The 14,073-nt window shown below is 41.6% G+C and overlaps 1 protein-coding gene across 4 annotated transcripts in view; it reads right to left on the reverse strand.

Annotated features, from left to right (window-relative positions):
- Positions 1-14,073, reverse strand: part of PDGFRA (platelet derived growth factor receptor alpha) — a 47,198-nt gene that overhangs the window by 28,167 nt on the left and 4,958 nt on the right. For all 4 annotated transcript variants that reach the window (XM_074951394.1, XM_074951393.1, XM_074951395.1 and 1 more), the window contains exons 2-5: positions 9,234-9,294; positions 7,170-7,484; positions 1,280-1,543; positions 983-1,113 (exon numbers count right to left, since the gene is read on the reverse strand). In XM_074951394.1, coding sequence (XP_074807495.1) covers positions 983-1,113; positions 1,280-1,543; positions 7,170-7,484; positions 9,234-9,282 — 759 coding nt within the window. In that variant the 5' untranslated portion in view covers positions 9,283-9,294. The remainder of the gene's footprint in view (positions 1-982; positions 1,114-1,279; positions 1,544-7,169; positions 7,485-9,233; positions 9,295-14,073) is intronic.

Consider the following 14,073-nt stretch of genomic DNA (forward strand, 5'->3'; position numbering starts at 1 on the left):
ACCTTTTTCCTGACAGATTATGCCCGTTTCCTAGTTCCTACATTTGGTGTGCGCTAATTCGAAGAATAATTCATTGGCAAGGGTGGGTAGTGAGGGGGGTGTTCAGCTGAGAATAAAAATGTTCAAAAGGGAATACAGCACCTGCATGTTGAGGAATGGGAACCAAAAATATGTTGGGGATTGTGTGAAACTAGAATGATTGGTAGGAGACTGAGGTTATGAATATGTAAAACTGAAAATAAAATGAAACCTTCCTATAGGAAGTAGAGTTTTTTTTTCAGGCTCTTAAATTTTTTTAAATGAAAGCTACATTTCTGAGTCACAATTATTCTGCAACTTTACAATAACCCACAATTATCAGACCTTTTACACAGCAGCACAATCACACTATATGTGGAGCACTGACTATAAATGGGATTTCACTGAAGAGAAACCTTCACTACAGAACACATGTTATGAGAATTTAGGACTGATTCTCCTCTCACAACAGGTTTTCATTAGTGTAATTCCACTGACTTTAACTGAGTTACTCTTTATTTACACCAGTGTAACTGAGAAAAATCAGCCCGTCTGAGTCTACGTCTTGAAGAGAGTCATTTTTAGAGTCAGATTCACTTCACCACCAGTGTTATATGCAGACATTTGGACACATTTCCAGAACATTCCATTTTTTTTCCCACCAGGCTTTCTAGAGCATAAATTCACAGAGCTTTATACCTTCAATGCTACAGTCCCACTCCCTGATAACTTCTTATGTTCCCAGTCACCCCTCATCTCCCTTGAATGCTTTGCATACTTACTAACATGAATTCTAACACCTGATACTAATTTTCTATAGCGATAACCTGAAAATAAAAGAAACGGTTCTGTTTTCTCTCTTCCTCTGTCCTCGTTCTAACAGTGAAGAGCTGACCCCTTCACATCCCCATATTCCTCACCAACTGATAATTATAATTATGCAGAAACAAAACAAGATATTTACCACTTTCCCTGGATAATTCCACTGTAAATTAACCACCTCGTTGTCAAAGACCACACAAGTTACAACAATCGTTTCGCCTGTTTTATATACAGTTTGAAGAGCCTCAATCTCAACTGGCAGCTCTGAAGTAGCTGAGGGAAAAAGAAAGAGAGTGCACCAAGTTTAAAAACCATGTGCAGTATATGAATGGTGGACTTCAAGGGCTAGATTCCAATTTCGTTTACGCAATTATGGTGTAAGCAAGAAGAGAATCAGGCTCAATATTTTTACCTTCCTTTAAAAAATGAGAAAGAGTACCTTTCCAAATGTAGATGAAAAACTGATCTGACTTGAACTCCATTCCTTTAACAGTTGTTTGGCACGTGTATGAGCCTGCAGGAAAATTTCCTAGGAAGCCTTGTTTGCTGTCATAATAGGCATATACAACCTTTGCTTCACTGTCAATTAAAGCTACTTGAGCATTAGGGTCACTTGTACGACAAGGGATAATGGTGGAATCACCATCTTCTACTAGGATGAATTGATCCTCTGGTAGCAGAGGAACGAAGGGCATATCTGGATCTGTAAAAAAGATAAGTATTTTTACATTTTATCATTTTTAATGTGTCCATAGTACAAGAATGGAGACACCAGCAGATAATTATGCACCTTGATAGAAATGAATATATTTTGTTTCTTTACTTTTCCAGCAATTTCCTTTATCATATGTAAAACCACAACTATGTCAAAGTCACACACAGAGTTGACACACTCTCACCATAATGACATTTGCCATCTGATAAGACATGTAAGAAGACATCCCAGTAGTCCAACTGGTAGTCAGGATCCTATGTAACAGAAATGTACCAGACTGGGAAGTTTAAGACCTCCAGGAAAAAGGGAAGTGTTATTATTTCCTTTAGACACTGATCTAGTGGAGTTTTCCTACAATGCTATTCACAGGCAAAAGGCAAAAAGCCATAAAATCACTAATGTTTAGGTGTGAAAATTGTTGCCCATACCCCACTGACAACAATTTCCAGCAAAACCTTCAGGGTAGACTTTGGACCTAAAAGTCCCATTTTCCAGCTCATGGGTCTTGATTTGTATTTTAAATCTACATTAACTGGTGCACACAAAAAGGAGATGTACAAATCACTGTACTAGAGCATGAATAGCCTAAGGACATGACTACGCTACCTCTTTTGTTGCTATAACTTAATTTGTTCAGGGGCGTGAAAAAACACCTCCATGAACAACATAAGTTACCCCGATGGAAGCACCAGCATGGACAAGCTCTCCCATCCGCATAGAGTGACTACACAAGCGATCTTACAGCAGCACAGCTGCATTGGTACAGCTGTGCCTCTGTAAAGCTTGCTAGTGTCAATGTGGCCTAAGGCTGACTCCCCACTCAGTGCACTTTGTAAGAGTCCCCACATGGGGCAAATTGATGAGATAATAGATTAAGCACCAGGTGATTAACCAATTAACAAGGTGATTCAGCTTATCAACTGAGAACAGTGAAGAGAGAGACAGGAAGAGGATGGAAGGGCTAGAGAAGTCCATGATCTCAGGGAGGTGACAGCTCTCCTCCCTCACAACCTGTGTCTGGAGTGGAGGTAAAAGCCTTAAGCTACGGGGAACAAGGGCTTGTATAGCACACTGTAAATAAAGCACATGATGTTGAAATTGCCACAGGAGTGTGTGATTGTAGAGAGAAAAGGAGGACTTGTGGCACCTTAGAGACTAACAAATTTATTTGAGCATAAGCTTTCATGAGCTACAGCTCACGAAAGCTTATGCTCAAATAAATTTGTTAGTCTCTAAGGTGCCACAAGTCCTCCTTTTCTTTTTGCGGATACAGACTAACACGGCTGCTACTCTGAAACTTGATTGTAGAGAGGAATCCAAGGTGAGGGAACCCCAGTCTCCCCATTACAGTCACCCATCACTTCCTTCTTTTATTCTAATTCTTTTTCAACTTTAATCTTCGAGCCCCTGTAATCAATGGCAAGAGTTCCTGAAACATTCATTTTATAAAATGTTCCTCTCCCTCCTCTCTTCTGCCCCACCATAAAATAAAAAGTATTAGAAACCAAAGACATTGATTGGATTGGATTGGTTTTCAGCTAAATTAGATTTAAAAATATTTCTAACTACATATCTGTATCTATGTATCCATCACCATGTTACTTAGGTGTCCTTAACTATGGCTGTTGCACATGGTTTAGAATCATAGAACATCAGGGTTGAAAGGGACCTCAGGAGGTCATCTAGTCCAACCCCCTGCTCAAAGCAGGACCAATCCCCAATTTTTGCCCCATATCCCTAAATGGCCCCCTCAAGGATTGAACTCACAACCCTGGGTTTAGCAGGTCAAAGCTCAAACCACTGATCTATTCCTCCCCCCCCCCCATATACCTTGAATTATGAGGCACAACCATAAAAAAGCAAACAAATCCCCAATATTTTTTAAAACCAACACAATGTACCCCAGTTCCAATAGTCATCCAATCCACATTCAGTTTAAAATCTAAATTGCAAAACATACCCAACTTTAAAACGGTGGCTCTGAAAATGATCATAATCTGCCACTTCTAAACACATATATAACTGCTGCAAACCTAAGAGCTTGTGAGCCAAGTTTCATCATCAATTTTAATAATGGAAATATAAACCCCTCCAACAATGGGATTTATAACACACTGGCAGCCTCCTTGTAACAACAATCCAAACACAGCACTATAGAACTCATCCACCCAACTCGGTACATTTGCTTTCCAAATGTAATTAAAAACAGAAAGAGGCTTCACCTAGGTTTTTTTCCTGCTTGTATGGCTATTACATCTTTATGTAAAAGTCATAAAGCATCCTGGTTTTAATAAATAAATTTCCTTTCCCCCACAGCCTTCATAATTTATTGTAGGGAGAGGAATTGCTTTGCCCAAAACAAACAAAAAAAAAAAAAACAAAAAAAAGTTCATGGTGGAAACAGAAATTTTCCTGAAAATTCTAAAAGTAGGTGAAAAAAGATTAACTTTTGCAACAGTGTCAGCTGGCCCTTTAGTGAGGGGAAAGAACTACAAGATGCCTATATCTTGCAGATCTGGTAGGCTCAGGTCTGGGGGACTGTGACAGAATGTATGCTTGTGTCCACACCCTACTCACTGTTGTAATAATCTTTATACAAAGAATGCCTTGTGAGGTATCATCTGTAAACTCATTTGCTAGTCAATATTGTCCTGATAAAATATGTGTGACAACATTGTAGGTGAAGTTATAAGATTCCACTATATGGTGATCTTAACACATGTTCCGAACTGAGGTTGGCAAACATGTCTGTCTCAAACAAAGGAATGTGCACTCTGCTTACTTTGCATTTAATCAATAAACAAAGTCATCAAGTGGGAAGAGTAGACAAAGAAACCTCAAACAGGTAAGGAAAAGCAGCAGGGAACATCCTTCTCCATAGATTTTTTGTCTCCAGAATCTCAGCTTGAAATGTTTTCTGCGAGGGGGACTGACACCATAAAAAGAAGAGACAAACACCCCAAAGAACCCCTCCTCTCTTCCTCTGTTCATTGCTTAACTGCACAAGAAGGGACACAGGTAGCAGCCATTGAACTGGAGAAGGAGTCCTGGCCTAAGAAGTTTGGTCAGTAAGACTTCTGAGAGCATGTGGTGAGAAAAACTTTGCTTTGAATTTAACATAGTTTAAGTTAGGCACCAGTTGCATCTTATCTTTTCCTTGTAACCGTTTCTGATTTGCATTCACTTAAAATTTATCTCTTTGTAGTTAATAAACTTGTTTTATCTAACCCAGTGTGTTTAAATTGAAGTGTCTGTGAAATTTCATTTGAGGGGAGGGATAGGTCAGTGGTTTGAACATTGGCCTGCTAAACCTAGGGTTGTGAGTTCAATCCTTGAGGGGGCCATTTGGGATCTGGGGCAAAAATTGGGGATTGGTCCTGCTTTGAGCAGGGGGTTGGACTAGATGACCTCCTGAGGTCCCTTCCAACCCTGATATTCTATGAGGTCACAAAGCGTGTGCATATTATTTCTATTAAAGGAATACAGACTTTGTATGAATTTGTAGGCGTCTTCTGATATCTGTCTTCACCTTCCTTGTCCTTGAGCTAATAGTGAGCTACCGCACCATCCAACAGCATCAGTTTTGTAGTGGACTGCTTAGAGCTGACTTGATATTGAGGTATAAGGCCCACAGGCTCTGCCCAAGCTTCAATAACTGTCTTAAGAACACGTGTTCGTGCTACAAGTTTTTCATGGTAAATGTAGAGGGAAATCGTGGAAGAGTCATGCTAATACGGCACGTTATGGTCTATAGAAAACCCAAATAACAGACGTCAAAGTTTTAGGGCACTTCACAAAATCTCTGGTGCTGCCTCTTTCCCTTACATAATCTTTTTGTAGTCCAGGCATCTTGTTTTCCTTCACAAACATGTTAAAGTTTTACAGGGTGACTTGCAACCTCTTTTCTTTTCCCTTGTTTTCCTGTCCTGCGCTTGTAGGCTAACGCTCAGAATGCTCACTGCCAGTCTACCAGTCTGGTACCTTGTGTCCCTGCAGTGCTGTCTCTAATCCCCTGTTTCCCAATAGAGCCCCAGGCAATCCTATATAATGCTTTACAAAGGCTCTCAATAAAGTTTGTAAAGCCATTTATCTTTACATCCACCCACTTGCTCCTCCATCCACCCACTCACCCTCCCCTGCCCCACACCAAAATCCCCAAATGTCAAATGTTATAGTCTCTTCCTTTTTAAAGACTTTGATGCTCATAGATTCATGTGACAGTCAGTCATGACTCAACCAGTGACTCCTATTACAGCCATGACAAATAGGTTTAATAGACTTCTGACTCCAACCTCAGAGGATTGGCAGACAGATGGACATTCTGCGACATCCCTACCCCGCAGAGTGTGTGGAGGAGGAGAGGGTGGAAGTGGGCACTTCTAAAGGGAATGGGAAGATTACCAGGTGGGGTGATGTTCCCTGAGATCCCTGTTGGGTGGTGTTCTTATTAATAATAATATAATACCTAGCTTGATAGATTCAGAGTGCTTTATGAAGGAAGTCAGTATCATTATCCCATTTTACAGGTGGGGGAAACTGAGACACAGAAGGGACATGGCTTGCCCAGGGTCACCCAGAGGACAAAATGCAGAGCTGGGAACAAAACCAAGATCTCCTGGGTCACAGTCATGTGCTTTATCCACAAGACTACACAGCCTCATTGTTTTTGCCATTGTCGTTTCTTTGGGTCCAATAGATTTTTCCACTGTTCATGAGAGGCAGTTTGGGGGCAGGAAAAGCAAGTCTTGCTGTGAAAATTGTGACAAACGATTCACGAAAACACCACATTATTTGCCTTTTTCCAGACTGGCCCTCACTGCCGTTTCTTGTTTCCACCTCTCTCGTGACAGGTGTTCCAATACAGCTACATCTTACTAATCACCTTTGATTCCTATGCCCTGTAAATATGTGAGCATCTTCCTGCACTGCAGTTCAAGTTTTCTATCAATTAATACATTTCCACACTTCGGATATTTGAAAGTAGCAATATATGACCTCTGAGCTATCAGTTCAAACCCAATTTAGGTCAATGGAGACCAAGAACCATTACTATCCGCTGAAGTGAGCTGTAGCTCACGAAAGCTTATGCTCAAATAAATTTGTTAGTCTCTAAGGTGCCACAAGTACTCCTTTTCTTTTTTCGAATACAGACTAACACGGCTGCTACTCTGAAACCTGACTATTTAGTGGTATGCATGAAGTTAGCTGGTCTCAGTACAAGTCCCAAAGGACACATTACACAAGCCACCACCAAATAGTTGGCATTTGTGTTCCCCTAGTTGGAAGCCTTAGCAAAGAAGTCAATGGGCATGGAGACTGAACCACATGCAATGTGCACCCACAGAGCTTGTCTCCATGTCTGAGTCAAGGTATCCACTGGGGGAGCACTGCCCTTTTCCTGCGCTTTGAGGAGAGAAAGCTTCAGCCTCCAAGGCTGTCAATTTGTTACCTTTCATGAGAACTAATTCATACCAAACAAAATCAATGTGAAGAGGAGCATGCCCAGCTCAGATCAAGAGGCTGCTCTCCATTTAAATGCTTAATAGGGTCCTTGATATTCCTACACCGCAACCCAGGCAAACCTTTCAGCTGTAACACAGCATAACCCACTCACCAGGCACATAGATGTAGATGTCCTTCCCCTCCACCTCCCCGTCCTCCTCTTGAGTATGATTGTAGTAACAAGTGTATAATCCGGTATGAGCAGCTGAGGCATTCCCCACTTCCAGCAAAGTCACAAAGAGACCACTGTTGTTCTCTTCATTTCTAATGTCTATCCTGTGGCTTCCTTCGGCCATTGGGTATTGCCAGGTCACTTCGCTGTCTCCGGAGCATTTCAGGGTAAACGAGGCATTCAGCTGCACGACCATTTCATCTCTATTCGGAAGAACAGTCGGCAATGGAAGCTGGCAAAAAGTTAGCCACGGTCCTATCAAAGGAAATGAATAAGTAACCGGTTACTAAGCAGCACATGCTCACCACATAGATGTGAGAAAGGATGAGCAATTTATCTATAAAACAGCCAAACCAGACACACTGATCTCCCTGTAAATGAGCCCTTTTGAAAGCAGTCACAGCATTTCCCTATGGAGGGCAAAATAATTTCTCTTTGAACCTCTCAGACAAAATGCTGTTCATTTCAGTTCAGTCCACCTTGCATCGAGAAATGAAAGACAAAGAGTTGAAATTAGCGATGGCTCTCAACCAAAACCCCAGATCCAAACAGCCCCAGACTTTGGGAGCATTTCATGCTAGATCAACACCTGGATCTGAACATTACAGCTGACCTCTATTTCTGCAATGGGCTACAGCAGTAGCCTGGATCCAAACTTTGGTTATGTCTCCACTGCAAAATAAATAAATAAATAAATAAAAACAACCCTGATGCAGCGAGTCTCAGAGCGTGGCTCTACAAATTTGGACTAAATAGCCATGCAGACATTCCAGCTTAGGTTTTGAAGCGCACCTCGGAGCCCAAGCTCCAGCTCAAGCTAGAATGTCTATGTGGCTACATTTAGTGCCATACTGTCAGCCTCGCAAGCCCAAGTCCGTGGACCCAAGCTCTGAGACTCACTGCTGTGAGTTTGGGGCTTGAGGGGGAGCGGTTGCAGTGTAGACATACCCTAGGTGGCTCAGGCCCACCTCTAGTTGAAATGTAAGGAAGACCAGTGATCCAATATAACTGTAACTCATTCGACAGGATAGTGTAACTGCAGTGCTTTTAATGTACAATCTGGATTTACAAGGCCAGGTTCTCTGGTTTGGGCAAGTTGTACTTGGGCTGGCCAAGAGCTGGCCCAGTCCCCAACCTAAGTGAGAACAGCCACACCCAGCACCACAGCCCTCGAGACCCCGGAGAAATCATCAGGGAGGTAGATAAATGGTTTGTATGCCAGGGGACCAGCACAAAGCAGGTTTAGTGGCGCCAAGGACTGGGCCCATTGTGATCTCTGTTCTGATTCTCAAGCCATTGCAAGTATGTTACCTATATTAGCTAGTAATACTGGCCTTTTTTATATTTGGCACTTTGAGGCAAAACCTGCTCTGCCCCCCGGCCCCATTTCCTTCTGCTGATATGGAAGGCCTGCTCGCCAGTGCAGCCAGTGCATGATGTAGCTCAGAATAGGAGGATGCAGGGAGGGATCCCACCCAGGCAGCCTGCACTCTGCTGCACACCATGGAGCTCTGCTCCCACGTGCTGCTAAAGAAAGTCTGGCAGGAGAGACGTGGCATAGCTGGTGCATCAGCAGTGACACAGATCCACTAGCCAAACCTCTTCCCTCCGGAGAGGAAGAAGCAGCTGCAGAGGTTACAATAGCCCTGAGGCTGCAATAGTAGCTGCTCAGTGGATTCCATTCCCCTCCACCAGGGAACTCCCTTGTATCATATCTATTTCGTTGGGCTGCGCAGTAACAAAAGATGGGCTGTCCATAAAAATATGACTATTTTCAGTAGATTTAATCACAGGCTTGGGACTATGTTCCCGGCTGCTTTTATTACAATTAATGTCAGAAAAAAAGAATTTACAACCGCTTGACTGATCATCTGTGCTGTAATTCATGATCACTGATCACACCGAAAACAAATCTATCTGAAACATCAACTGTAGAGTATTGATTTAAGCCCAGACTTACAAAGGAGAATGAATGAAGAGACACAGGGAATTTAGGACTGTTACCTGTCAGGAGACATCCCAGGAGCAGGAATGTCCTTGGGGAAGTACCCATCACTGTGCACAGCTGAAACAGAAAAGCAGGAAAAAGTAAAGTTAGTGAACAGATTTATAAAGGCAATGGGCTATTTGCAGTGCTTCTGACTCTATCGCCAGTTTAGGAGTACACACAGCATATGGTATACAGAGCTCTCTCCGGGAAAGGATGTGGACACTTTGGACCAAATTCTGCACTCATGGCCCAATCATGCTGAGCACCTTCTGCCCACAATCCCTACAGCACCTTGCAGAACTGGGCCCGTAATTACATTGCTCTATGCATGGAGTAACTCCACAGAAGTGAATGAGGTTGCAATGGAATTACATCAGTGTAATTGATGGCAAGATCTGGCCTTTCAACTGCTTACAAAACGTGATGGTAGCAATTCTGAGAGAAAGAGTATATTTAAAACCACTTTCTATAATACAAAGTACCATCATCTACTAAAGTTCTATTTTAACACTCGATCTATTTTTTAGTTTGTTCAATAAATGCATTTGTTTCATTGAATAAGAATTCCCTTGATCAAGAGACCTTCTGTTTAAAACACACACTGAAGCTCTCTAGTAAAACACAAGAGGGAGCACAAGACTGCAGTTGTGTTTCTACAGTACCTCTTTTCCCAAGCAGCATGAAGAATAATGGATTATTTGGAGTTTTCTGGCCTTCGAAGCTATACAGAGCAAATTGCCATAAGACAGCAGGCAGCGTCCAAGAGATAATTGCAACAAATAACTGTCTACATGCCATATAATATAATTTCAACTTATGGTAATCAAACTATCCAAATTTCCCAAGACAAATCCTGCAGTCCCTACTCAGTTTTGCTGTTGATTTCAATAGGGACAGGAATATCGGTATATATTGAACAAGAACAATACAAATGGACTACTAAAGTGGAACACAGGCCTCTCAGATATGAACTAAATGTTGATAGCGAGCCATGCTAGCAACCAGTTCTTCAAGGTGCTGGACACCCACTACTCCCACCACAAGGGCATAACAGCAGTTGTTGAGAAGAGAAAACATGCAGATTCTTCCAGCTATATGTCTTTGTAGTAGCATGATCAGAGAATGGCAAGAAATATTTGTTTATGAAAGATGAGTCGGTCCTCCCTGTCTCTTGCCACATGTGGAACAAACATATAAAGCAGTGTTGCAAACCAAAATGTGTTTCATACATCGTGAAGGACTTGTGCAGTGTGCTGGCAACATGAAGATTTACAAACTACCAGCTAAAGGAACATATGCAACAGCTTCAGAAATTCAACAGACAGCATTCCAGCAAAGGCAAGCCATTCAGCCTGATTTTGCAATTAGCAACAATGGTCATGTGTTTATGTATCTGCCTCCCACTGATAACAGACTCTGGGACATCAAAGAAGTCCTCTGGTTTCAGCCTCTTTTCTCACTTTTATCCTGTATTTATATCCTGTATTTCTTTAGATAAAGCAACCCACTGTACATCTTTAAAGAATTCCCATAGTCTGCCTTATTGATTTCACTGCTAACAGCTCATGTTCCCCAAGACAGTGTTACCCATACTGTCTGCCAGGTTTCCTTCTGCCTTTACAGATAGAAAGATCTCTTACCACAATATATTGCTTCTATGGACTATTCACTGAAAACAATGCAGTCTATGAAGAAGTAATCTGGATCTGATTCTCCTTTTACCCTGATGCAAATCTGGAGTGATTACACTTGAAGTCAATTAACTGACGCTGGTGTAAAATCAGTACAAGTACATGTAGAATCAGGGCCTATGATACCCAGTGGAACTATGGGTGATGACACTATGCTGTGACATAGTCAAACAGCTTAGCTACCTAAGGAAGCCAATGGTACCTTAGCTACCTAAGCAAGCCAATAGGAGCTAAGTACCTGAATCCAGTGCAGCAATGTAGGGATTTCATTGACAGACTGGTTGCTCTTTGAGATCTTATTGCTTTGATACCTTCCATCAATGACATATTAACCTATGGGACAAGGTCCAGAGGAACCTTCAGCAACTGAGAAACAGAGAATAGGGGTATGCACATATGATTCTTCATCATGATTCCAGTTTGAATGGAATTGCACATTGTCATGCATCTAAAGAACAATGATCACTGGCATGCCATGTCCAATGGGTTCTTGCGTATGCTTGTTTTGCCTGTTTGCCTAACTCAGTGCCAATACTTTAGGCAAACTATTGGTGGGAGTAAGTATATTTAGCTCCAGCCAATAAGTGGGCAAAAAAATTGTCTCCTCCCAGGCAAGAGAAAGAGTTATTCCATCCCAGCCCTCCGTGCTCTTTATTTTAACTATTTTCATTTCGTCAGCTTCAGTAAATACCCCAGGTTCAGTTCAGAACACCCCACGGACCTAATCCTTATCTGACATAAATTAAGTCAATGGAGCTACACTAGTTGAAGATCTGGGCCAAGGTCATAAGCACATGTGCAGTGTATGCATACTTATGGTGTGATCCTTCATTCCTTGTACACCCTAGGATACCCACTGATTATAATAGGAATAGAGAGGCATGAAAAGAATGTTAGATCTGGCTCAAATTTCCAAATTAGTCTGCCAATATATATAAAGAAGAGTGTATAGAGTAAAGCAGTAATTGTGTTTATTTAGATTTTTTTAAGTGGTCTAGATTAAATGTTAGTATTTCAAAAAAATCAAAGGAGTACTTGTGGCACCTTAGAGACTAACCAATTTATTTGAGCATAAGCTTTCGTGAGCTACAGCATCCGATGAAGTGAGCTGTAGCTCACGAAAGCTTATGCTCAAATAAATTGGTTAGTCTCTAAGGTGCCACAAGTACTCCTTTTCTTTTTGCAAATACAGACTAACATGATTGCTACTCTGAAACCTGTCAGTATTTCAGTTACTTATTTTGACTATACTAAATCATGAAAGGGATATAATCAAAATCTTTGTTTATAAGGACCTGGTCTGCCAAATGGTTGCTATCAAGTACAGTGTTACCACCATGAATAGTTCCATTGACTGTGGTGTGTAAGTCAAAACAAAATTTGCTAAAATTTGTATCCAGAATGTTGTGAACCTTGATGTAAAAATCCATATAGAAAATAATGAGAGACCCAGTCAGTCATTCTGCACATGCTAGAGGGAAAGCACCAGCACTCTGGGAAGGAAAGAGTGGTATCAATCTTTCATGCTGTCATAAATTAGGCAAAGACCTTCACCAGGAAAGTAGAATTGTATATCCATCGTTAAATAACAGAAAATAGCCTCATTTCCCACTGGGTACCAGTCACCTGCATTTAATCCAATTGGCCACATGATGGCAGTGTTGGTCCACACTAGTGCAGCCAAACTGCATTTCTTTGGCAGAAAGAAGGGTCAGTCTCAAAGGTGAGAGATGGAATTTAAGCCGACTCCAAGTCTCCATGGATCAACTTGAAACTGTCATTTTATATGGAAATTATTTTAACTTCGTGTGAGCACTGGTAAAAAGACTTGATCCTGCAACGCTTACTCACACCTGCAATACTAGTGGAGACTGTTGCAGAAGCAGGTCCAAATACCATTATCTCTTCAGGTTTTGGAAACATAGTGATGAGATCATCTTAATTTGGGAATGAGTTTGATGCTTTTAGTGCAGGTTCTCCCTAAAACTGGCTTCTCTGGGGAAGCTCTGAGCTTTTCCAGGAAAGGTTGGAGCCAGGTAAGAAAAAGGAAATCACTGGATGAAAATGGTGTGATTTACTAGGTTGATTTAAATATGTGGATACACCACCTGTAACTTTTCTTGGTCATTGGCTCCTTTCTTATAAGACTCCCCAAAAGCAAGACCCTCTGTACAGTGAACAATAGCAAGTTCTGAAGATTTCCATGAGTGCTAAGAGGAAAGGGCCACGCAAACCAAAACCGAAAACACTTCTGTGATTGTCCGCTTAAAATACATTAGCAAAATGCAGTTTACAATTAAATATTTTTTTCTTAAAGAGAGGGTTGCTCCACTGCCCCTTTCAAAATATTTACATTCAGGGTGGCCTGAATATCTCTCCTGTACCATAGCAAAGCAACAGTTATTAAATATCAATTCTAACTCTGTATTAGGTTCTTACAGTGTGCCCAGCACTATACAGGACACACAGGCAGCAATCTCTGTCCCAAAGAGCTTACAGTCTAAGGCCCTGATCCTGCAGTCTGCTCCATGGGGCAAACCCCATGCTTAGCCCCTTTGACTTCATAGAGAGAATACAGGAATAAAGCTTTCTCCTTGCAGATCAAATTGCAGGATCAGGGTCTAAAATTTAAAAAAGAGAAGACAGTCTAAAGTGGGAAACCCAAAGGAAAGGTTAACTTGAAAGCCTGGGGGTGGGAGGCAGAAGGTTCTGTCTGTTTGCATTTTAAGCTATGAGCACTTTTGGGGGGGCCCAGTGAAGCAGTCTTTGGAAAACCCTGCTCTTTGAAACAGCTGAAACAAACCTCTTTGGCTCAAGGCCTTCAGAGTATGATATGCATCCAACCTCTAGTTTTGACCCAGAGTACAATACAAAGAAAATGCACCTTACTACATCCTGCTTTCCTTGGTACCAAAATCTGTATAAACCACCCTGCTGTATGAAGATCTCTTTGTAGTCTACACATCTGGTGACAAATAATAGCAAATATGGCCCCAATCCTATAGTCAGAGCCACTCTGGCAGACTCTTGTGTGTCCGCTCCCTGCACACACTGATGTAATTGCAGAAACAGGGCCATCATTTAAAAGTTAGTTGAGCTCTGACTAGGGATAGGGGAACCTGGTGTTTGGGGATTCTGAAATTCCCTTGAACTTTTGAAATAT

The sequence above is a fragment of the Natator depressus genome, chromosome 4 (genome assembly GCF_965152275.1).
Source record: "Natator depressus isolate rNatDep1 chromosome 4, rNatDep2.hap1, whole genome shotgun sequence".
NCBI classification, from domain to species: domain Eukaryota; kingdom Metazoa; phylum Chordata; order Testudines; family Cheloniidae; genus Natator; species Natator depressus.